Source organism: Haliotis cracherodii, unplaced genomic scaffold, assembly GCF_022045235.1.
Source record: "Haliotis cracherodii isolate W230 unplaced genomic scaffold, xgHalCrac1.p SCAF_2, whole genome shotgun sequence".
NCBI lineage: Eukaryota > Metazoa > Mollusca > Gastropoda > Lepetellida > Haliotidae > Haliotis > Haliotis cracherodii.
This window is the reverse complement of record NW_027266275.1, coordinates 14,931,850-14,956,611: the sequence shown is the minus strand read 5'-3', so window position 1 is coordinate 14,956,611 and position 24,762 is coordinate 14,931,850. Positions and strand designations below refer to the sequence as shown.

Here is a 24,762-nt window from a genome sequence, read left to right as displayed (position 1 = left end):
CTACAAGGATAATTGCTATCATTATCAAAAGAACAGTCTAATATACTGAAAATCTGTGTCTAACTGTGACGTAGCAAAGGCATTTTATAAGTTTTGGCAACTTTGGAGATATAAATTTCAAAACAATTTGGCGAGGGCACGTGGCCTAGCCAAGCGGGATCAGTAGCCATATCTGTGCTTGTAGACCTCTGCGGCTTGAAACCTCCTCCACAAATTAAAATAGTTGGATTTGGCGGAAATATGTTTGAATTGTTACCTTGTTTCGTTTTGTCGCTGTGTGTACATCTGACTACACTTCATATCGTTATGACAGGACAGACCGACTTTCAACGTCTGACCGTGGCCGTGACGTCTCATAGACTAGGGTTAGAGTAGCTTCCCTTTGACAAAGGGCAGTTACTCTAGCGGACAGACCGATGGATTGCCGCGAAAGGCAATTAAAAACAATAGTTGTTTTGCGTATATGTTGCTTCGCCACTGTATAAGAAACAGATTTCAGTTGGAACTATATTGGCTACTGTCACTGTCCGACTGACATATCACTTACCCTGTGACGTAATAAATATTAATGCGCGCATTCCAGGAAAACTCGCAATGTTTCGGTAATGTTTGTGAGTGAGGGAAAGCGATTTTGAAGCACAGAATTAAAGAATGACATTATATGATAAAGAGGTTATCACGCTTGTGTGTTTGGGGATGGTAAATATCCTGTATTAGGAATAAACACTATGTATTAAGCTCGCCAAGGCTCGCTAAATACAATGTTTATTCCTAATGCAGGATATTTACCATCCCCAAACACACTCGCGTGATAACCTCTTTTTATATATATCTCACTACATCTCACTACATTTTTTATGCTTCAGTTTCATCAAATTGCTTTCAGATAATGCATGATGTAGAGTATTCTGTAATGGAGGCTGTGATTATCACAACTCACTCACTCACTTTATCCACCAGGGTGTGATGTGTCGGCCGTCCCGGGTTCGGATGATGTTCGCCTCCAGGGCCTGCCGGAAATCAATCATGATTGGAACAGCTCTCAATAAAGCAGAAATGAAAAAGGTTGGAATAAAAGTCTATAAATAAAGAAAAGTAGCAGTTGTATTTTGGTTGCAATTACCATGATTACACTACTAATCTTCAGAATTTTCAACAGAATTTCTTTTCACTGTCAACCACATATTACTAGTTGTCAAGACAATAGGACTGCCAATAAACCTCAAGCTCTCTAGCTTGTCAAGCAGGAAAACCTTGCTTCTTTCCCAAACATTAATCATCTGGAGACAGAAGAGTGGGGAGGAGGGTGGGAGTACTTCTGATGTAATAGAGGTAGTATTCTTAGAATTATAAAGAATGATGTCTAATTCTTGCGAATCCTCTACTTCTATTACATCATTGCCAGAATCTACCAGAGGGATAGGTGAAAAACCAACTATCAAATCACCACATGAGGGTTGAAAAACTTCATGTGCAAAAGCACAAATATGTAGTATCTTCACTAGAACTACCATTATAATTGTGATTATGTGTATAAATGACATCATAGATGATCTAAAACCATCTCTCATATCTTCATTTCCGGTTTAGTGACGGTCTCCCTTTCCTTCCGATTGTGATGTCAATTCCGGTTCATCTCTGTCTGTCTGTCTGTCTGTCTGTCTGTCTCTGTGATGACCTGGTTACAGACGTTGGCTTGGTTCCTGCCAGGTCCTTGAAGTGACTGTGAAGATTTGCTTGGTACTCGACTTGTCTGTGGTAGATGGATGGTTGGCTAGACAATTGGCTTCCCTTGCAACAGTCCTGGTTACTGTCTGGTGACCGTGCCGACTATGAGCTAAAGCTGACAGGCTTTTAGCTCTCTGGTCTGTCAGTGGCAAGTGGGCACTTCGTCGGACAGTCGTACGGCTGTGGTGGTAGACGGGAGATGTTTAACCAGTGGCTGTCCCCCGCGTGGCCTCCTCACCGGAGACTTCTTCTTGGCTTGTTCCTGTTGTTCTTTCAACCGTTATAGGGCCCCTAGTGAGAATCAAACATGGATTCCATCGCTGTCCTCTGTCTTTGAAACAACTATTCTAAAAGATCCATCAGTATGGCCGGAGTTGTCAATGGTGGAGTAGTATTAGTTGTTCCCGATTCCTGATGGTGTTTCAGCTTGAGTAGCAGAAGAGGGTGAGATAATAACCATCTGCCATCTTCTTGGCTGCTTCCTTCCTTCTAGCTTTCTTGATGGAGTCAAATAGCTTGTTGAAAGCTGTCTTAGGGAAGCACATGACTCACAGTCTCTTCTAAGCATTAGGTGTCTCTGCATTTCCAGCAAGTTGGATGGGGATCCTCTGTAATCATGAACTTTCAACATGATTTACAGCCTGGAGGAGGGATTGAGGAGGCCATCTTGGACTCGCACCCACAACAATCGCCACTAATACTTATGTTAGAATCAGCTAAAGAGGGACCTTTAACCAAAACAGTCAGAGTGTTGAATAGTAGAACAATAGATAACAGCTAATTATCTGAATTTTAGATATCTAGTGTGACTACATAGCCTAGAGATTAACTCAGTTGAAATGCTGATGCTCTCACAGCAAAGAAGTGAGGTTTTCCTGCCTTGACAAGCTAGCGAGCTAGAGGTTTTATTGGCAGTCCTATTGTCTTGACAACTTGTTCTGTGTGGTTGACAGTGGATTGAAATTCTGAAGATTAGTTTTGTGTGATTGCAGTCAAAATACAGGATTTATGGCAATGATTTAATAGAGGTAGAGGATTCGAAAGAATTATAGGTTTCTGGCGTGTCGAAAGGAGGCCACTCTGCGTAGCGAATTGCAGTGTCTTAGACGACAGGACCAATGTGCCCCCAGGCTGTTCTGAAGAAAGTGCTAAAATATAAAAACACAGTTTGTACAGCTTTATACTCAACAGACATATTCTTCAGGGAATGATGTTTCAAATGTAATAATGTCAAGACTTACATTATAGGCACCTATGTCTATGGTAGACACTCAACTTCAAAGTTTGAAGAAATGTGTTCTCTTGATTGTTTCAGCTGTTGTGCCACATGGGTGAGATTGAGCAGCCTTGGGTAGGTTCACATTTCTCAGCTTCATTTAATTTACCAAGATGGATTTATGACTGTGTATGGCAATTTCTTCACACAATGCAGATGGTCTCTTCTGAAGCCCCCATCCATGTCAAGTGCTGTCACGTCTAGTAATTTATTGATGCACATTTTAAAGTTTTACTTCAGAATCATGTAATAATGTCAGTGAGAATCTGAACCAGAATTGGGGGGCATGGGTGGCCCAGTCGTCTAAGGTGCCTCGATTCGCTGTGCAGAGTTGCGTCCCTTGGGCACGCCAGAAACCTATGATTGTGGGTTCGAATCCCGGTTCGCCCCGATTATGTTTCTAGGTTTGTCAGCACCATACCCGTGCTCGTGGGTTTCACCGAAGTGGTAAACGTCTGAGACGTCACTTCGGGCTTTCCTCCCACATTAAGCTGACACGCCGTGATATAACTGGAATACTGTTAAAAGCGGCGTTAAACCCAACTCTCACTCACTCACTCACTCACTCACTCACTCACTGAACCAGAATTACCTTGCTTTATGTATCTAACAGATTCCTGATAGGAATAACTGGAACAAAGTCTAAAATAAAATAAGATATGACATCCAATCTTTGAAAATTTCCAAGAAAAAATAATTTTGGGGGCAAGAAATCATGACTGACACCAAAAAAATATTACCATAAAAGTTTAAAGTCTTCAAGACATGATGGGTTAGCACTTGACTTATGGAGTCCTTATGGTGATAATTATCCTCATTTCAGAACTGCCCCCATGGTCGTCCGACAATGAGGCATCTCTTCAATCTCAACATGCTGCCAAAATAACCTTTTTCAGCATCTGCTGTGTTGACATTAACTGAAGAGTTGTCTCCCTTGTACCAGTGATCTTTCAGCAAGGAGAAACTTAATTGTGTGGAAGAACAGGAAATCATTAAACAGACATTATCTGTGAACGTTTAATGACCAGAAGTTGTAAATAAAGAATTTTTAAATTTACAGAATGTTGTGTAATCGTTGAGAAACATGCCATGTGGAAATAATATTTTCTTGTTTGGCACCATCCCATTTTCAAATGGATTTTTCAAGTAGGAGTGCTTAGTACATCATTAGTTGATGCAGTGCATCAAATTAGATTTTCTGGTTGTGTAAACAAGATATAACCACACGTACACGCAATATGTCCCCCGAAACTTAGGGATATTATCAGTTTGGCGCTGCCTTGTTGCTATTAATTATCTGTTGGAACAGATTATGTAGAAATTTAGTCTTTATTTATTTGGATCATATAGAGAATTTCTTCTCAGTTCTAACGCATGTAATGCAGAGAGGCCAACCATCATCTTTTGGCAGAATCAGTACAATATTTGCACCAAATTCCCCCAGTACGATAAAGTGATACATATTGCATATTTTGTGAAAAAAGAATATAAAGATTTCTATGTCATATTAATGCCTCTGTTCACCCAACAGTGAACCACAGACCTATAGAACTATATACATAGGTCCATAACTGAACTGAAGGTATCCAAAAGTGGGGTATAAATAGAAAAACTCCATTTCTAAATTGTACCAGAAGGGGGGATATGTCATCTCCAGATATGATTGCTATTATTCATGTCAGCAAAGCAGGGTGGAGCATCTTATTGGGTCCATCTTGTAGGAGATTGTAAGGCAGAATAGATCCTGAGTACCCTCCATGTTGTGCCATGTTACATGAGGATGGGGAGACATTAGTATAAGGATAACGCTATTTTTCAGGGCATTAACATTTGCAGAAACCCGAGGTCTTCCATTAACCACCCGACAAAGGAGGTCAGTTGAAAATATCGAGGGCTTCTGCAAATGATAATGCCCTGAAAAATAGCGTTACCGTTATTATAGCTAAAATGGATAGAATTTGTTATCAAATAAAAATAAACAACAATATCAGTTTTGAAACATTTAGTGCAATCAACACGAAACTTCACTGACCCACTTTTGCAAATATGGAAACGTCATAGAACAAACCTGATGACGTCACCATTAAACGTGACATCACCTATCCTCATCCCTATGATGTCACCTAACAACGGGCGTGATAATGGCCCGTCGTCAAGCAATATGAGGGCATTATCAAGTTACAGTGGCCCGCTCATTTCTGATAACAGGCGGGCGGTTTAATGATAATTCTATCCATTTTAGCTATAATGTATGTTAATCACTTGTTACCTGATATTGAGGCATGCATTCATCCACTGGTGTGTTGGAGTGTTTTGTTATAGACTGATGTGACTACTGACTGCATTGAAAATCAATATTCACACCCTCTCGAAGGGCTCAACTTTAGATTCTGAGAGTTGTCAGAAACTTTGACATTTCCTTTACATTTTGTAGAGTGAGTGAGTGTCCTGAGTTTGATCAGTATTCCAGTTATATCACGGCAGGTCAGCGTAATGTGGAAGGAAAGCCCGGATTGATGCAGGTCTCAGGCGTTTACACTTTGGTGACAAAGCTAGAAACAAAATCGGGGCAAATCAGGATGTGAACCCACAAACCCCGGTTCCTGGCGTGCCCAAGGGATGCAACCCTGCATAGCAAAGTAGAGAAATGAACAGCTTATGAATAGTGGTGCATTACCCTCATCTGACAACTTCTTTTCTGTTTGAAACAAAGTTTCAGGGTTACATGTCGTCCCCCTCATCAGGTGACTTCACCTGATCAGACCTGATTGATCAGGGGGCCGTCGGGTAGCCTAGTGGTTAAAGCGTTTGCTCGTCACGCCGAAGACCCGGGTTCGATTCCCGATATGGATACAATGTGTGAAGCCCATTTCTGGTGTCCCCCGCCGTGATATTGCTGGAATATTGCTAAAAAAGCAGCATAAAACCATACTCACTCACTCACTCACTCACCTGGATCATATTGTTCAGTGAGGTTTGCACAGACAAGAAAGAAATGACTGTCACCAGAAATTGTCCTTCCAGCATTAAAAACAGGATGAGTATTTATGATTCACATTTTATTTGACTGATTGTATGTACAGATTCTATATACAAGTGCAAGCACCAGGGCCACCAAAGCATCACACAGTATAACAATATGTCTGCCTAGGGCTCGGCACCACTGTCAACAAAGTGCATATTCAACAACAGCTGCTAAACACTAGAGAGAAGCGTCTGAACAACAATACAGATCTGAGTCTCCATATTTCTGAGTATTGATGGTGTATGATATGATGAATCCAATGGGATGAGAATAGTGATCAGAAAATGTTCAAGTTTGGTGATTGTGATCTCAAAATATGGGCTACACATGCAGAAGAAACAAGTGATTGTTCAATCTGGGCTAAAATAATCATTTATCCTTTCTTACAGTTTTGTAAATTTTGCCACATTTATTCTTTTGCCCTTCTATGGATGACTGGTAAAAACAACATTTCCTTCTTTCCTCTTAATGAAAAAATCATTCGAAATATAAGAGAAAATTTGGAATGGCTCCAAGTATGAAAATGCCATTTATGAAATTTACAAATGAAAATTCTTTGAATATCTACAAGTCAAACCACACATACAACAAATTTATTTCCACCTGAAAACAGTCTTGTATACATAGATATATAAAACCTGTAGTGTTCCCATGAGATTCTCAAAAAAATCTTTGGTCTCATTTTCCATTTTTGTTTCATTTTTCTTTTTAGAAAAAAATAATGAAATGTTCCTCATAATATATAGATATATAACTAGGCTCTCTGAGAATAAAATTTTGTTGAGAATGTTAAAATTGTCCATGTAGCTTGCAAAACAAATAACATGGAACGAATGAAGCAGCATCCTGAGAGGGCAAACTAAACTCAATCATCAGCACCACCAGGAAAATAAATTAGAGTCCCATCAGACTTTTGTAACAAATGGCACAATTTGTTGTCCAGCAACAGTCAAAAATGCCTTAAAAACAAGTTCGACAGCACTTTTCATAATCCAGTACAAATATACTGGCAATTTCTTCGTCACATGCTTGAAGTGTCCATAATGACACAGTCTTTGGGTTGCACAATAGCACAGGCATTCTCACTCGAGATCAGTCTGGACACCAAGTGTCTGCCATTTTGCAGGGGGGATAACTCCTTTAAAGGGAGATAACTCCAGCACTGAGACATTTTGTCCGACTGCCATTTTAGAAGATACTGTCCCTCCTTCAACAATGCTTATCACACACATTACAACTTCAATCTGATTCTTGACCAGCACTAGCAAGGACATCTTGACTTGAAGCGTCTACAACAGATCCTGCACAACACTCAAAGCCGGACAATATCCTCCATTACACACATTGATGTGTTACAACCACAGGGCAGCCGGCAGCCATTTTAAGTACTAGTATCAAAATGATTCACAAAGATAGTAGGCTGACATCTTTCTCTCTGTTTGTCATAAACCAGCCTGAGCCCTGGAAAAGAGAAGTGACTAATGAATAACCAGGTCATACACATTTCAAAAATAATCTTTATGTCAGGAAGAAATAAATAGTATTGATAATTATATTGACCAGTACAGTTCACATGAGATTGAGTGCATACTGATCCATTGATTGATATGGCACAATATTAGTTTGCATTTATTGTTATCATTATGTAAAGTTTCCTCAACTGATATTATATGATAATGAAGTCAGGTTTCTCATAAGACTAGTAAACTTGAAGCTTACTGGTATCTACGGTGGCCCATGGAGTATATTTTTCAATATTTCGATATTTCACTTACTGTTATCGAAACCTTTTGCAAATTAACATGATTTGTCATACAAATATGTGATAACTCATGTATAAAGAAGATATTGAATCACTGAAAAGTGAAGCAAAAATGTCAAAAACTAAAATGAAAATTTTAGTTTTTGACATTTTCACTTCACATTTCAGCGATTCAATAGCTACTTGAAAGTACATTTTCCATGTTTTCGGTTGTTTTTATACATGATTTATCACATATTTGCATGACAAATTGTGTTAATTTGCAAAAGGTTATGATAAAAGTAAGTGAAATATCAAAATATTGAAAAACAGACTCCATGTCCCTTATGGGCCACCGTAGGTATCAACCATGCTAAAGAGCTGCTACTGTAAGATGCTTACTTGAGTGTCTTGTGCCTCTCCTTGTCGTAGCTGTTTTCTGGGGGCTCACATTCATACGATGCCAGTGATAGCGCTGTGGGGAGGAGAAATACATTCATGTTATATAAGTAGGCAAAACAATAACTTTTCGCGATTTTTTTGAAATTGTGCCAAAGTATTCTATAATTGACGTTTTGTGATTCATTTTCATTGCATTTTGTTATCACTAATCAATCCTGGCATAATGTTTCATCTGATATATCTCATGTATTTTCCATGAAAAAAATTGTAAAAACATTTATCAATCAAATTTCAAATTAATTCTGAAATTTGCGATTAAATTAGATTCTACTTACTTGTTTCTGAGAAGACTGGTGATGTTAGTACGTAATTCAACACTTTGTTGCCCTTCTCAAATGGGCACTGAAAGAAAAAAGACAGTGAAACATGAAAATACAAGTCAGAAAAACATAATTACTATAAAAAAGGTATATGTTGAAATGTAGGTTGGCCTAGTGGTTAAAGCGCTTGCCCATAACACTGAAGACCCGAGTTCGAATTCCCACATGGAAAACTGCAACTAGTGGCATATAAAGTCCCCTCGTTAAGATAAAGTTTTTTTTAAATACATGTGTATTTGAAAATATTACATTAATCATTTTATAACTATTAATATTTTAAATAAAAATAACTATTCTTACCTCAACTTGCTGCCATGCCATGATATCTGAGATCTGCTTTGCAACCTGCCAGAATTTCTAAAAGACAAATAAAGAACATTTAGTTAATGAGTCATTGTACATGTAAATTTCTTTATCATAATTACGCTGATAATCTGTTGAAAGCATTCAATTATGTTGAATAGATAATTAGCTATAATCAAGTTGGTTTCAGGCATTTTGTCCAATAAAATGATGGCTAAATTAGTGTCAAAATCGTCATTTTTTTATTTAGTGAAAATAATTTTGAACTATTTGACTGATACCGGCATAATTTATTTTTCTTTGAAACTCCTGCTTACCTCAAAGTTGATGTTAGTGTTGGACAGCCTGTTCATGCAGCCTTCGTTGAGGAAGTACAGATCTTTGACAAACAGGCTGAAGAATGGGATTACAATCTGGAAAAACCCCCACAAAATTGAATTATAATACAGCAAAATAATTGAATTCAAGCATTTATATTTTTTGTTTATGAAAATTAACCAAAAAAGAGCAAATCACCTCATGTGATTAGACAACTGACAAAATAATTGATTTTAGATGTAAATTCTATTTTGCGAACTTCTTAAACTGAATATTCCCACAAAGCAATTTTACTGATAAGACAGCTGATTGTCGGAATTTATCTAATTTGTTTGTCGAAATTACAGAAATGTTGAGAGGACTAACTGAATTACCTTTCCCTGATCATCGACCGCTCCCTGCGAGCGCCACATTGCCGCCTTGAGACATGATCGGTAACTGCCGAAGTTGTTGGAGGGGTCCATCTGATGTTCTAGGATAAGGAACTTGGCTGTGTTGACCTTAGCCCACTGAAGGTAGAAGATCACAACATAAGTACTGACAGTTACACAACAATTATTCTGCTCAGCTTCATAAGGAAAGTGTAATGTGTGCATATATTTAAATGTTCTTTGTTTGTTTAACGCCACACTCAGCAATATTCAAGCTATATGCGTCTGTCTGTAAAATAATCGAGTCTGGACCAGATAATCCAGTGATTGACATCATGGGCATCGATCCACGCAATTGGGATCAATGACATGCATCAACCAAGTCAGCGAGCCTGACCACCCGATCCCCTTTGTCGCCTTTTATAACAAGTATGGGTTGCTGAAGACCTATTCTACCCCGGAATCTTCACGGGTCTTAAATGTTCTTATTAATAATAGTGGAAAAGCACGGATTCACAAAAGAAAATCACCAGTTCAGATTATTCTGGATACATTAAGTACTTTCATTTTGTATATATGTGTTTCCAGCATCAATCATCCAGAAGGTGGTTTGTGGAGAAATGGGCTCGACATTGCTTAGGTTCTGTTTGTACAGGTCCATATTGTGAGGCAACTTACCGTCTTTTTTAATCTTGCAACAGGGCTCATGTTCATGCCAGCTGAAAAAATGTACAAAAATGTTATAGTCCAGAGACAAATCACATAATTCATGTAATACAGTAAACTATGGTTATAAGGAACTCAAACGGGCAATAACTTTAGTTTGGTATAAGCATATATACAGCAAATGGACGGATGTTATAAATATGTTCGTTATAAACATAGTTTACTGTATATAGCTACAATATCGCTGAGGCTATTTTAAACAATAGCCATGGGTAGCCTAGTGGTTAAAGTGTTCGCTCGTCACGGGTTAGATTCCCCACAGAGGTACATGTGTGAATAGCATTTCTGGTGTCCTCCGCCGTGATATTGCTGGAATATTGCTAAAAGTGGCGTAAAACAATATTCACTCACTACTGTTCGTGTGGAGTATTGATTTTCAGTTTTTCAAAGCTTGTCATAATTCAGCATTGATGCTTTTCATAATTCAGACTTTACAGAATATGTCAAATTGAAATGTGTTTTTACCTATGATTGCCATCAGCGAATTGAAGTTGCCAATGTTGATGCATTCCTTAGCAACATCGATGAAGTACTCAATCATTTTGACTCGGTTCTTCTTCTTCAAATGCTGAAAACATAAAGAAGCAAATTAATAACTAAGCAAATAAGTAATAAATTAAGTAAATATGTGAATAAATAAAAAAAAGAAGAAAGCTATGAATTTTTTAAACCATGGAATTTCAGCTCATTGATAAATATCCTAATGAGACTTACTGAGCATATTTCTGACGCCACGAGGTAGCTGAGACGGTTGAACCACTGAACATACGCCTCCAAGTTGGTTGTCTTTTTCATGTCACGGAATGTAGTCTGCAATAGAACAGATGTCATGTGAAATTATACAATCTGCAAAATATTCTCATAACTGAAGTATGAAACAGAGTTACCTCCCCTGAATGTTTTTGTTATCGTTAAGCTTAATTATTCTTTTCATGATGATATTTCTGTGCCATTTTAGAATCCCTTCCTGACAGAGAAATAAAGGATACTTAAGAATATAGAAGCATGTGGTTGATATGTAATAGGTATTAGAAACTGTACATACCTCTCCATCGATAACTTCTTTTGAGAATGCTTGGACAAATTCTTCAGCGCCAATCATACTCAAACGCTCCTGAAAAAAAGTCATATTTGATAAGTAAATTGAATTTACAATTCTTACCGACCTTTTTTAAAATAGTTTTAAAAAGTGTTTTAAGAGAATAAAGTTGACAGCAAGTAGAAACAAAATTCAAAGAAACAAATATTTCAATAAAATTATTTTTTTTGAGACACAACGTACCAGTTCAACATGTGTAAGTTGCTGTGCTAGGACAAGAGGGCTGGGGCACACCTCCATGATGTCGGTGGTGGGGACGACCTGGGTCTGGGACTTCTGCATGGCTTCTGTGCTCAATTTAGCCAAGACATCTTCAAATTTCTGGAGCCGAGACAACTGGAACAGAAAAAGAAAAAAATCATAAAATACTTACTATAAGTGCTTCTGGTAGCATCTCTACAGTTTGGTACGTTTGCCATGTAGTCTTATAAGGAAATGTATCCATGGCAACAAAGTGTGACGTTGACAGCATTTAAACCAGGATGTTATTTAAGAAAATTTTAAGTGGTTAGTCATCATAATTTGAATTCATTTTGTACGTCATCAGCATAAATTAGATTGGTCATGTGTTATCATATCCTCCTTTCTATTTGTGATACAAGGAAAGGCCATTTGTCTTCACATCAGGAAATATATTATTGTTGTGCCCATTTATGACAATTTAACGCAAATATCGTGTAAAAATAGACCAAGGAAATTACAGTTTCAGCCTACATGTCAGAAACATGTCCTTATTAGACATTTAAGATTTGATTTAAGATTTACATAATTTCATATAATTGGAGTAATTATCAAATCTGTAACTTTAACCCCAAATTATTTCATTACAAAACATCAAATCTGAAAAGACGTGTTGAGTTGGATTAACAGACCATGGGTTAACCCCAGCTTGGTCAGACTTTCCTTAAGCCATAGAATATTTTTGCCACAAAAATAGCATACCATCAATTGTGGTCTCAGTTTGCATTACATCTCAATGACAACCTCAACTGTGCTGCCAAGGAAAAAAGATGCCTGTCTCTGAGAAACATGGCACTGGAATTATCCGTTATCCTCGGAGGGAGGTTTCCCTGCTGGTTCCACCAAATAATTCTAGACAAACTTGCTGCTTATCAATGTTATTTATTGCATTTGGATTGGCACTGGCCAAGTTAGGATCAGTCTGATAACGGAATAGGGTCAGCGTTTCAGTAGCATGTCTCACAATGGCAAACTAAAATGTCAAAGGTAATATTTCGTAAACGGAAGTGAAGCTACCAATTATTTGACCTTGGAAAGTTACAAGAAACAGAAACCTGACCAATTCACTCTTAAACAAGAATTTTGAATGAGGGATATACTCAAAATAATTGAAAATTGACCATTTAAGTATCAAAATAAAAAACATCTTGAAAAAAATAACAATTGTGAAGTTTGAAAGGTGAAATTGTTGGGATATAATCCAGTTTTGCACATGACATCTTTATTTTTTCTCTTATTCTTCCCCATAAATGAATGAATGAATGAATGAACTTTGGTAAAAAACAGTTGAAATATCTAGCATATTTTCAATGTCTTGATCAGGAGGTCAAGACAAGAGGTCACACAGAAGGAATTTAACAGGATGAAAACATTATCCCGATATTGCACAGTTGAGACACAGATAAACACTGAGATTCTATCACATACAATCTTCACAGAGTGTCCACATATCGGATCCTGTCCTACAAAAAAAGGAGGCTTCTCTGATCCATAAGCAAATACCAGTTTCATCCGAACAAACTGAATGTGAAACAGTCACAGGTTTTCGGCAGTATTTCGGGTTGTGTGGTTTTACTTAAGCCCCGGATCCGTCCTTCAATCACGTGATGGCGAAGAAGTTTCAAGATACGTACATCAAGTGAAACTGCTTACGTGAAGAAAGCCAGTACAAGCCTATAACTTTTTCATTGATCAGGTGGCTCAGTCTTGGATGTTTTTATGTAAATGAAGTCATTTTGTTACTTACTCGAGAGAGAAGATTATGCATGAGAGCACTGATATCTTTTCTGAGTTCAGGGTATATCTTCACGACGCGCTGCGTGATATCCTTCAGATGTTTCATCATGCGTTCATCCCTGAAGTCGTAGGGGAACAACTCGGTCCACTCGCTGCAATGATAAAGATGATGAAGATGATGAAGATGATAAAGATGATGAAGATGATGAAGATGATGAGGATGATAAAGATGATAAAGTATGAGTTGCTAAGCGATCATTCCACAGATTTATTAATTATTATATCATTTAATCAACACGAAAAATAATTATGTAAAACTTACCTCAACAGGCTGACGATGTGTGTTCCAAATTTACCCAGGGAATTCTGTAAACACAAATAAAATACAGATTAAGAAAACAGAAGATGGAAAATGTGTTTTTTAATGAGACATCATAACTGTACTGTTCTATAAAGTTATTACTGTCAGTATAATAATTTAATATCATGATCTTATCAAAACATCACAAACTGTTTACCTTGTCAATTCTGTCATTGGCCAGATTCTGTTGAAATATGCACACCTAAAAATAAACGAGAAAAGGTTTAAAATTGATTAACAAACTATTTTAAGAAACTTCAAAAAGAATATGCAAAAGTGGTTTACTGAGGGGACTTGCTATCACTGTGTGGGGCCTCGTCTCGTGAAAGAGACGTGTTGACAGCGTAAATAGACACCTGAACGCCACTCAATTTCAACAAGTCTATTTCAAGCTGTACTTCTAATCACGTAATTAACATTTTCGTCTTCAACTGGAGACTCTAGGTAGTCACATGTCTTTGAACACGTGATCGTCATTTCTTTTAATGATGGGCAGGGCAATTTCCTTCCACAAATATTTGTTTTACTTTCGTTTGAAAGCAATTCAAGTAATAGCACAAAAAGTTGCAATAAACAAATGATAATTTTGATTGACACCTGCCAGTCAGCATTATCATGTACATATCAGCTGCTTAGAACATATATGTGTTTATTTGCCACTGATGTTGATTGTACTCCTTGTTAATTAAATGTCTATTTCGGGCTCACCTGGCAAACTTCTCCCAGTAAATTGTGTGGTCGGATAAACAGCCTTGAACTCAGGAGAAACGCAAATATGTACGTCCTCTGAAAGAAAGGAATGACAGTGTTATAACCACATAATTCAACATGTTAGTATTTGTAACTTTTAAAGAAGTTATGTAGCCAAAAATATCAATTCCTTGAATCAAATCTTTCTACAGCCTTGACAATATTGAAACACTGCTTCAAGAAAATAGTTGCCACGATAATATTTGGGAAAGAATCATTCATTCATAATCTGTGTAAACTGTTTAATCATATAAATATTTGTACGATGTTCTATAGGAAAGTTAATGCTTCAGTACTTGAAAATATCCGTTAAATATTGGAACACACTTGCTGAACATATAATCACACACATCTCTGCGAGGGACTAAGCATTGGAAAATCCATTCAATCATTGTAATACCAAAAAATGAATTACATCGATCAGATAAAAGGTTTTGTGAGTTTGCTGGGACAGATTAATACAGTGCATGTTGAAGCAGAACTGGGTTTTAATTGATTGATGTGTATTTCAATTTGATATGCTTTCAAAATGCACCAAAAAAAGCACAATCCTTTTTCAAGAATATCTGTAACATTGGAACATGATTTCACACTTTGCAGCACTGTGTTCATTATATCAGCAGAATCCCTACTTTTCTACAACTTCAACAAAGAGTGCTATTTTAGTTGCAGTCATACATTGTCACCATTAAATCATTGTATTGTACATAGAGAACAACTTAACAGAATGATAGGAAGGTAGATGTGTCTCATAAGCTGAAGTGGATGTTGTACAACAGATATTGTTAAATATAATGCTTACCTCACAACTTACTACCATTAACAACATTATAAGAATACTGTTATGATCCCATTAATTGTAAAAATTAATATAAATCATATTAATGTTCTATAATTCTTGAGGGAAATACTCCCGACCCAGAATAATGACAAGGGGATTGCATAATGGTCCATATAGAACCATTACTTAACATTAACAGGAATACCTCTTACATAGGAATATGAGTTGGAAGTGAACTAGGTTTAAAATTTGTATATTTCAGGGTTTTCAGTGATATTAAAACCATGTTTAAACTATGCACATCCTGGAATGATCAAAACCTCCCCCACATTCCCCGACCTTGACAATGGACCCTCTCTGTTCCCTTGTTGTAAGTCAAGTGTCATGTGGGCATGTCTCAACCCTCAGTTCCTTACAGCAGTAACATCCTGCTAGAGGGAGACTCAAGTCTGTCTTACAGACTCTGATACAAATATATATCAAATACAGCCTATGCAAGTAAGCCTATGTTTGGCAAGTCTAGATAATTGCAGTATCAGGAAATGAAGAGTCATTGGGCTCCCTTTTATTATATTTTTATTAAGATAACTGAACAACTGTTTTTTCCCCGTACGATATGTTCATTTCAGAGACTAGGTGTAAGTCTAGGGAGACACATAAATACAAGATTGTTAAACCGTTTCTCAGCAACATGTGCAAAAACAATACTCCCACGTGTTCTTACATCTGCAAACATAGCCATATAAAGTTTAAAAAAGATGGGCGTTTATATATTGGGTAAATCCGGCATTATTAGCCTTATCAATTTGGGGTTTCTTGAAGTAGCATTATAGGAAATATATGAATGATCTGCTAGTTATGCTTAGTACTGCTTTTCTTTACATGAAAACACTTACAAGCACGACAGCCATAGAGTTTCCGTTCACTCGCATGGCTCATTCACAACACAGTGTTGTGTTGGGCAGTTAATGAATCAAACAGTTTGGGGGATGTTTTCAATGAAGCGAACGCTTTGGCGGTAAAATTAACCATGGCTGAGTTCCAGACTTCCAATCCCATGTGGTACTTGAACCCATCGCCACATCCTCTCTACTATATTCAGTTTCCTACTAAAGGTGGCATAAAAGCAGGGCAGGTTCCCTGGAATAACAACTTATAGTCTATTTCAGTAAAGGAAATCAACAAGTGTTAATTTCATTCACCCTTTTCACAACATGTTTTTTAGGTCTGGTAATACAACTAGAACCAAATGAACTGTCAAGACGGAATGACACTGAATACTGAAACAGCACCTTACTTATTTCAAAAGTGGCATTGTCAATAGCGAAATTGACGCTAGGCTCAGTAATGCTTCTGTAGTACCAGGCATGATATATACAAGTGTCTATAGCCAATGAAAAGGTGGCTATGGCAAATATACTCACATCAGGGTAATAATCTCCTGTGGGGACCAGATGCTGGATAAGTGCCTCCAGCGATCCAGATAACAGGTTGCCGTCTTGAAATATCAATGCCTGAAAAAATAGAGTAAATCTATACCTTGAAGAGCTTTTAGTGCGTCAGAAATACGATAAGAGAGGCTTACAAAGGCTGATTCATGTTGATGCGTAAGTCTTGTACTATGCACTCTGGTGCATCCTGTACATTTTTCATAAAAAAAACACACATTTTTTAAAAATAACATTTTACTCAATTATTTCATTTTTCTCAAAGTCTTGTGCGCTCAGGATCATTTTTTCATAAAAAAATCCACATTTTTACAAATACAATCATTTCAATTTTCTCATCAAAATCTTTTAAGATGCAAGAATTAATTAATAAAACAAACTGAATAATCCTTTAGTGCTTTCAACCTAATTAAACCAAATCATGGCATATCTTTCTCATCCAACGAACATAAAGTGTAATACCATGGAAATATCAAACAACGATTAACTTGTTAATAAATAACGTTGCATCATTTTCAACAACAAAAAACAGCATTTCTCATGGCCCTCCCTTGACCTTAGTCATGCTGCAGGGACATGTGCAGTGTTGTGATGCACTGACTCACCCATGCAGCGGAGGACTGTTTTACTCAAGTGTTGACCTATCTTCTCAAAAACAAATAGTAACTGCCGCAATAAAAGGTTTAAACCTAAATATACCTTCCAAACAATCTTGATCACAATGTACCCAACATGAAAGCTTAACATACATGTTATGCGTTTTGTATGATATGGGGAAGGATATACCAATTTGTTCCAAATGTGTTTAATTTTTAGGTTTTGGAATCGAGCCAATGTCATTTCCGCTTGCTCTGGTACAGAAAGATTTCTTACGTGAACAGGAGTGGGGTTGAAGCTTGAAAGCATAGTGTTTATGTGAAACGATGCTACGAGGTAGACCTTAAGGATTTGACATGACAAACCAGGTATACTTACATCAGTTTCATCGATGTATCGTATGTGGCTATCAAAGCCGTTTTTCTCCATGTCAAACATTTGGGAAAGACTCAGAGTCTGTGGACCAACACTCTGCTGCAAAAAACAAAACAATAAACATTAAAATGTAAAAAATTAATTTGTTTTCATAATAAACACAAAAATGGTATAAATATCAGAAACACAATACAATTACAATGGTAGGTGTATAGATAAAAGTCACAGTTTTCATTTCAGGAACAAACCAACTTACTACGAAGTCTTACTACGGAATGAAATGAAAACAAGTCTGAGAGCAATATAAGGAATGGCTCCAAGACGCTGGAGAATGTATGCGTAATGTCAACATGTCACGCCCTTGTTGCTGTTATTTTTGTCGGAACACTGAAATGGATTGCGAAATTAGCTTCAACCAAACCTTCACAAGCTATAACTGAACAGCCTCCCCCACAGTGGATATGTTTGTCTTGTCAGAAATAACTGGCAGAATTACATAATTAATTGACATTATGCAAGAGAAATTAGACCCTTTTGATTACCGGAGAGCTAATCACAGACATTTGTTGTTCATCTACATGGAATGATGTAATATACGGTTGATGGAGAATGACATTTGGCTTGAAATGCTGTAAAAGGAATCTTAATATGATTTTGTTCCTTTGCCCTTTGAGTATCAAACAGCAAATTATCAAAGGAATAAATTTGATATAAACATTGTTATGTGATCCGAACATGGATAGATTGGATTTCATAAGGGGTGGTATTTTATGATTTCAATTTCAATTTACTCTTCAAAAGAGCTGATCCCGCCTTCCAAATATTACTACACACCCTTTTCCATAGACTCGCATAAGTCTCTAAAGCAATAATTATACATTTAAAACATAATTTCTAGATTATGTAAATGATAAGAACAAGCTGTCACTTAAGAGTGTAATGTCCACCTACCTAGACTTGCCTATTAGGAGGATAGAATTACTACACATCCATGGACTTATCTTTCAGTACAGCCTTGGAGCAAGACTACCTTCTACAGTGTCACTTGCTTTGTAAACAGTGTCGGTGATATAGGTGTTACCCTTCCTTTCATAGACTGCCCCACCCCCTCCATTACAGTCGCCTACACCATCTGGCCACATGGCAAGTGAGCATGTGGATGGCATGTAATTGACACATGTGCATTTCATTTGCAATCTATCACCCAGGGACCATCTCATAATGAATATAGTATTTACTTTAACTATATCCACATTTGTTTGAATGCGCCAACCTTTTGATGATGTATGAATTTACATTGTTAGCGAATACAGCTTTACACAGTTAAATTGGCTTACTAAATAGCTTATTGATACAACTATCAACCATTATCAAATTATATACACCTAAATAGACAACTAAGAGAGTATCAAAGTACACATATGAAACAACAAACCACCCACCCATCAATCAGAATACATCAAACTATGATTATAACGAACTCGAGGGGACCTCTAACTTTAGTTCGTAATAACCATAGTTCGTTACAAGCATATATACAGCACATATACAACAAATGGTCTGGACTAAAAAGTGAGTTTGTTATATCAGTCAGTTCGTTATAAGCATGTTTGTTATAAACGTAGTTTTCTGTATTTCAAATGTATGAACTTACGTGGAGCTTATTCAAAACAGTTGGCATTGTTGAAGTTTCTCGAAGGATCAACAGTAAAATGTCTTGCACACAGTAGAGATCAACTGCCTATTACCACGACTTGGACTTATGCAAAGGTATATAGAGAGAATGCTTCCTTCTATGATGTCAGTTTCACCTTGATGATACTGACGTTAGTTTCAGCAAATGATAAATAACACATCAAGCTTTCAGTTTCGCTGAAATAGTTTCAATTTCCCCCAAAAATAAATTAACATACAATTTGGCAAATTAAAATTCTTTCTTTACTAGTCACCATGCAAATAATAGTAATCTTTATAACATAACAATGTTAATCTGTTATTCAGTTCAGTATGTACATACCGATCAATTTGAAATAAACATCATATCCAGCATGGCCTACATACAATTGCACAGCAGGGTGGACACCCCAGCAACACATGGCCAATCTGTCAATCAGCAATGTACACATGTACATTTCAGCCAATGAGGAGAGGTATTGGTTTAACTACATTTCAGGTTCATAACATTGGTATCCCAGCAACTGGTAGTAAATGACTCCCTGGTGATTGTTTTATTGTTTTCAATTGATTTAAGATTTAGTATCCCTGGCATTGATCAAACCTGGAGCCCTGCAGGACTGAATCTCCACGTATTGATCAGCTGCAAAAACTGCTAAGTTCAAATTGAAACGCATGTTCACTGAGGTTTAACATTTATTCTGTTGAATAATACAGGAATATTTTGTTGCTTTGAATAAAGGGAATTTTTTAACAGTTGTCCTGAATTCTATTACAAATTCAAACTGAATTATGAATCATATTACAAATGCTGTCACGAAAATTATGAACGATAATGTATAAAGCAATAAAACCCTCACCTTAGTCATGTTGAAAAACTTAGGAATCCACATTTTAGAATTTGCAAATATTCTGCAAATACACTAAATCACAGCTCGCTCTGACGGTTGATTATTCAAATAGTGTGGCGGGTTTTGTTTCTGCGCTGACTTATGAAGCGAGAACTCTTATCTGATGAAGATAGGAAAACCCACTCGTAGGAGCACTCATTGGGAGTTGCCATTCAGATAGTCAAATGATCGCAAAGCAAGCTCTTGAATCGGAAGTCGCTAAGAGCTGCGGATCTATGAATCATAACCTCAACACTAAAACTGGGAAATGAATTAAGTTTTGACGGTTTCTGCTTGCGCAATGATATACAGAATTCACAATTCTAAAAATAACAAATTAAATGCTGTTCGAGGCTTTTCGAAATGCACATCAATCAGTTTAGATGGCTGTCAGCTAAAATTAATATCATAGAAAATATGGCTCCTAATGCTTTAAAACCATTTGTAAAGTCAGCTCTATTAGGTTGAATTTTCCTAATGCTGATTTCATTGAGGAACAGAGCTGGTTAGATTTGCTTTTATACACTTCATATTAGTTTTGTTACATACATATATTCCACAGTAATGGTGCAGAAATTGTGAATCTTTTACAAATATTATACAAAAGTATCAGTGAATTTCATACATAGAGATTAAATATGAATAAGTACTATATGAAGTTTTACAGCACACAAACCTACCTCCTGAATTTCCACAATCATCCACATCAAGTTTGTAAAAATAATCCAGTTACACTGCTTGTGATTTACGACACATGAAGATGCTTGAGCAACGAGGCGACATCCAGCATCATAATAACAGTTCCACACCTGACAACGTTTCAGAGACAAGTACTGTGCACCCAGTCAAACGCTAGTTTAGTTCTACGCAGCCACAATTCAACCCAGCATGCCACACTGCTGACCTATCCCCCTAAACCCTCCGACAACTTCAACTGTTTGTCCGCTAAACACCATCCATGTAGGAATCAGATACGTCCAGTGCTGGCTGCTCGCTGCCTGCGACTACCTGAGGCAGGTGGATAAACAAAGACTGACGAGCTACGCTCAGGTAGTCCGTCCCTCACGATCCAGACATGTGACACATGGATTTACAAGACCACCCAGTTCACTCCTCTTCCCGAAACTTGAAATTCAAACTTTCAATTTGATTTTTCAATAACTGAATTTGAAAATGACCTCAAATCACCTAGATGACTCAAACTGACAGATCACTATACTGTTTTTTCAGACAATGCAATGTAACTATACCTTAAACCTGGTTCTGCCTGTGTTGTAGAAAACATCCTTATCTCGTTCCTTCTAACTGCACGGGCGGCACAGTCCAAGAGACGATTGTAACGTGTATCAGTTTGAATCCCTCTTATCACGATATTTACATAGTTGACTAATATGCCCTCTATTGCAGAAGACCTGAATCACGCAGACTGCTCCCCAATCAATAGTTGTATGGATCGCTGTTAGAATTAATATCTTGGGCCAAAATGACTCAACGCGACAGCTGGGAAGCAAAGCTCAGAAGAGGAGAGCCTGCTCCTTTAAATCAGAGATCCTTGGTAATCTAATGCAGAATTGTACAACATCTCGGCTTGGAGAAACAAGCATGACCAATTCTTCGCACAACATCTAAATGTAGCTCCATGCAAAACGCAGTCAGCCCAGCCACCAGCGTATGACAATGCATCGTAATTACTTTCAATATCGCCTTACCAAAATAACTGCCTCAGTTAATGGAGGGGTCAGTAATGATGAAACATAATTTCCACTGAGTCATTAGATTAAACTGTTAACATTATACCCATGCATAATATTGTTTTTTTCAATGAAGTAATAGGGTTGTTTATGATCTGAATGTAACGAGTATTCTTGCCTTGTGTAAATACTAAAGCTTTGACATGATGCTAATCATGCAAATTTTGTAGGTCATTCCTAAGTTAAATACTGGGTAGGTCTATAAACATCTAAACTTAGGCTTGGACATCATCATCATCATCATCATAATAATAATAATAATAAGTGTGTTTTTTTTTAAAAAAGGATATCCCTGACAACTAAATAATAATTGTAGTATAACATCCATGTAACATGGTTTGGGATTACAATGCAATATTTGGATCATTAATGTATATCAGTAATCGACAGGGACGTGTTAAATGAGATAATATTGGTATGAAAACTTACCTTGTACTTAAATATCATCAGTGTTAAATATGGAAGGTGTTAAATGAGATAATACCCAGATAATAAATGAGATAATACCCAGTTAGAAAACTTACCCTGACCTTGAATATCATCAGTTTTGATTACAAGTTGCTCTTTCCATCTAGACACTTAGAAACGTTCCTTGTCTGAGATACCACAATAAACAAGCATCGCCAAGACAACAACTCAAGAAATTCCAAGAAAATCCAAGAAATGGAAAGCAGGGAGAGGATGGCTTGTTGCTAACAAACAGTACACAAATCTATATATACATCCCTCCAGTCGCTGACCTCGTGCCAGTCAGCATTCCAACATCTATTCCCTGGCACTTCTTATCTAACGAGGCAGCGTACATTAACCTTATCCGAATGAAAACACACTTCACATGATCACTGGATACGTCACATGAAACCTGCATCATAATTATTTTCAAGCTTGACATTTTTCATATGAAACTAAACATAAATTGTTTTCAAGTTTGACATTTTGAAGAATGTCCTATTTTCGAAGGAATTATTTGAAGACAGCCTTGATCTAGGTGAGGTACATGTGACACAGATTCACATGACAACTGAAATGAACAATTTACTGAAAGGTCAAATCTGATATTGACATGATAAGTACGACATTGAAACAGCTTATCCCTATGGTCATAGCTGCTCCACATCATCTTAGAAAAGAAAAAAGCTACCTAATTGTGCAAACAGGAAAAGCCTGAATGAAATCAGCAACACCTCAAGTGGAATCAGGAGAGGAATTGAAATTGGCGAGACATTATCAGAAATCAATAGCAAAGGGATTCGCTGGATAATTGGAGTAGGGCCACACAAACACCTTCAGTGGAGCCTATCAATTCAGGAGAGTGTTGAAACACCAACTGGGAGGCCGTGCCTATCTTCAACAAACCCTCGCAGCTCTTAGACACTGATATTTTATGTATTTCGGTGGAATCACGTCAAAAGTCATAAATCTCGGAAATAATTGGTATATTCATGAAGAGCTGTAAAACTTGATACTTTGAAGTATTCTTTCATTTTTATTTTTTTGAGGGGTGGGGTTATTATTTATTATAAGTTTCCAACCCGGAACAATGGCCGTGATTTTGACTTTGTTTCAAGCTGCAATCAGCATCACACAGGCCCTGTGACACTTACAAACTAATCACCAGATGCTGAAATGTACGTCATTCCAAACTGATCTAAGCTTGATAGAAAAGTGCCTATGTTGAATGCTTGAGATATAATGTCATATACGTCATCTTATGTATGGTGATTTTACAGTTTCACATAAATGTATGTCATTCCAAACTGATCTGAGCTTGATAAAGAAGTTCCTACTTGAAATGTACATATGAGAGCATGAAATGCAGACCTATATTTGCCATCATGCCACGACATGTCTGGTGACAATCATTATGTTTATTCCATAATTAACATTTACTGAAACATCATTATCTATCATGTAACATTAACATTGATATTTGGTATGTATATTCAAAATTGCTGTATTCATCAGTTAATTGCGAATCTTGTTCATTCTACACTGATATAACCCTGTATATTAACCAGACAGTCATGTCATCGACAAGTTGCAATTATAACATGTAACATGTGTATGGAATGTCATACAATATAGAAATTCCTGCTTGGGACATTCATTTCTCATTCAAACGGAACATGCATTATTTATACATCTGGTTTGTTCTGTATATGGAATAAACATGAGGTTCTATATATAAATATATTGGTATATCCAAAGCCTTGTTACAGCATGCATATATATACAAAATATTAAAGATACATTAAGTAGGATGATGACATTATAAAATGTCGGGTACAGTAGACGATGGAGTCTCACAGATTCCTAGAGAATAAACTAAAAAAGGAATCCAACTCAAGTCTAGAATGATTTGGCAAGTTTCCATTTACACTAAAGGAAAAATTTCTTTAAGTTGAGACAAAAAATAAAATTAATAAAATAGTCTTTGAGTTGAATGTTTACTGATGACTTGGTAAGGTGTAATCATACTATGTGGATGAGACATCATCAAATCTCTAGCTTCATCCTTGAGATTGCATCATGTTACAGGCTGCTATCAGGGACGAAGACTACAGAGATAAAGTTTATCATACAATGACATAGCTGGGACAGATTAGACTTAATGCCAAGCTTGTATCCCCTCCTTGTGGGCTTAGCTTGTTACTTTTCTTAACACTGCTGGAGGACCCAGGCTGGATATCAGGATCGATGACACCATTTTGTCCTAATCCAATTGAGAGACGAGGAGACGAATTGTGCTGCCGCAGTTAAGACTGAAATACGTATCATTGATTGAAGCA

At 37.0% G+C, this 24,762-nt stretch overlaps 2 protein-coding genes across 6 annotated transcripts in view; one reads left to right on the top strand and one right to left on the bottom strand.

The window, feature by feature from the left end:
* LOC139468747 (mismatch repair endonuclease PMS2-like) overlaps positions 1 to 3,962 on the top strand; it is a 32,608-nt gene extending 28,646 nt beyond the window's left edge. The window contains exons 23-25 of the mRNA XM_071250873.1: positions 961 to 1,065; positions 3,044 to 3,079; positions 3,828 to 3,962. Coding sequence (XP_071106974.1) covers positions 961 to 1,065; positions 3,044 to 3,079; positions 3,828 to 3,890 — 204 coding nt within the window. The 3' untranslated portion in view covers positions 3,891 to 3,962. The remainder of the gene's footprint in view (positions 1 to 960; positions 1,066 to 3,043; positions 3,080 to 3,827) is intronic.
* A 2,100-nt stretch (positions 3,963 to 6,062) lies between these two features.
* Positions 6,063 to 24,762, bottom strand: part of LOC139469842 (ras-GEF domain-containing family member 1B-like) — a 152,344-nt gene continuing 133,644 nt past the window's right edge. For all 5 annotated transcript variants that reach the window (XM_071252147.1, XM_071252149.1, XM_071252150.1 and 2 more), the window contains 17 exons: positions 17,662 to 17,757; positions 16,663 to 16,752; positions 14,416 to 14,493; positions 13,865 to 13,909; positions 13,669 to 13,712; positions 13,357 to 13,498; positions 11,553 to 11,705; positions 11,316 to 11,384; positions 10,985 to 11,080; positions 10,736 to 10,838; positions 10,223 to 10,263; positions 9,548 to 9,682; positions 9,173 to 9,268; positions 8,853 to 8,909; positions 8,508 to 8,574; positions 8,173 to 8,245; positions 6,063 to 7,490 (listed from right to left, as the gene is read on the bottom strand). In XM_071252147.1, coding sequence (XP_071108248.1) covers positions 7,472 to 7,490; positions 8,173 to 8,245; positions 8,508 to 8,574; positions 8,853 to 8,909; positions 9,173 to 9,268; positions 9,548 to 9,682; positions 10,223 to 10,263; positions 10,736 to 10,838; positions 10,985 to 11,080; positions 11,316 to 11,384; positions 11,553 to 11,705; positions 13,357 to 13,498; positions 13,669 to 13,712; positions 13,865 to 13,909; positions 14,416 to 14,493; positions 16,663 to 16,752; positions 17,662 to 17,757 — 1,404 coding nt within the window. In that variant the 3' untranslated portion in view covers positions 6,063 to 7,471. The remainder of the gene's footprint in view (positions 7,491 to 8,172; positions 8,246 to 8,507; positions 8,575 to 8,852; positions 8,910 to 9,172; positions 9,269 to 9,547; positions 9,683 to 10,222; positions 10,264 to 10,735; positions 10,839 to 10,984; positions 11,081 to 11,315; positions 11,385 to 11,552; positions 11,706 to 13,356; positions 13,499 to 13,668; positions 13,713 to 13,864; positions 13,910 to 14,415; positions 14,494 to 16,662; positions 16,753 to 17,661; positions 17,758 to 24,762) is intronic.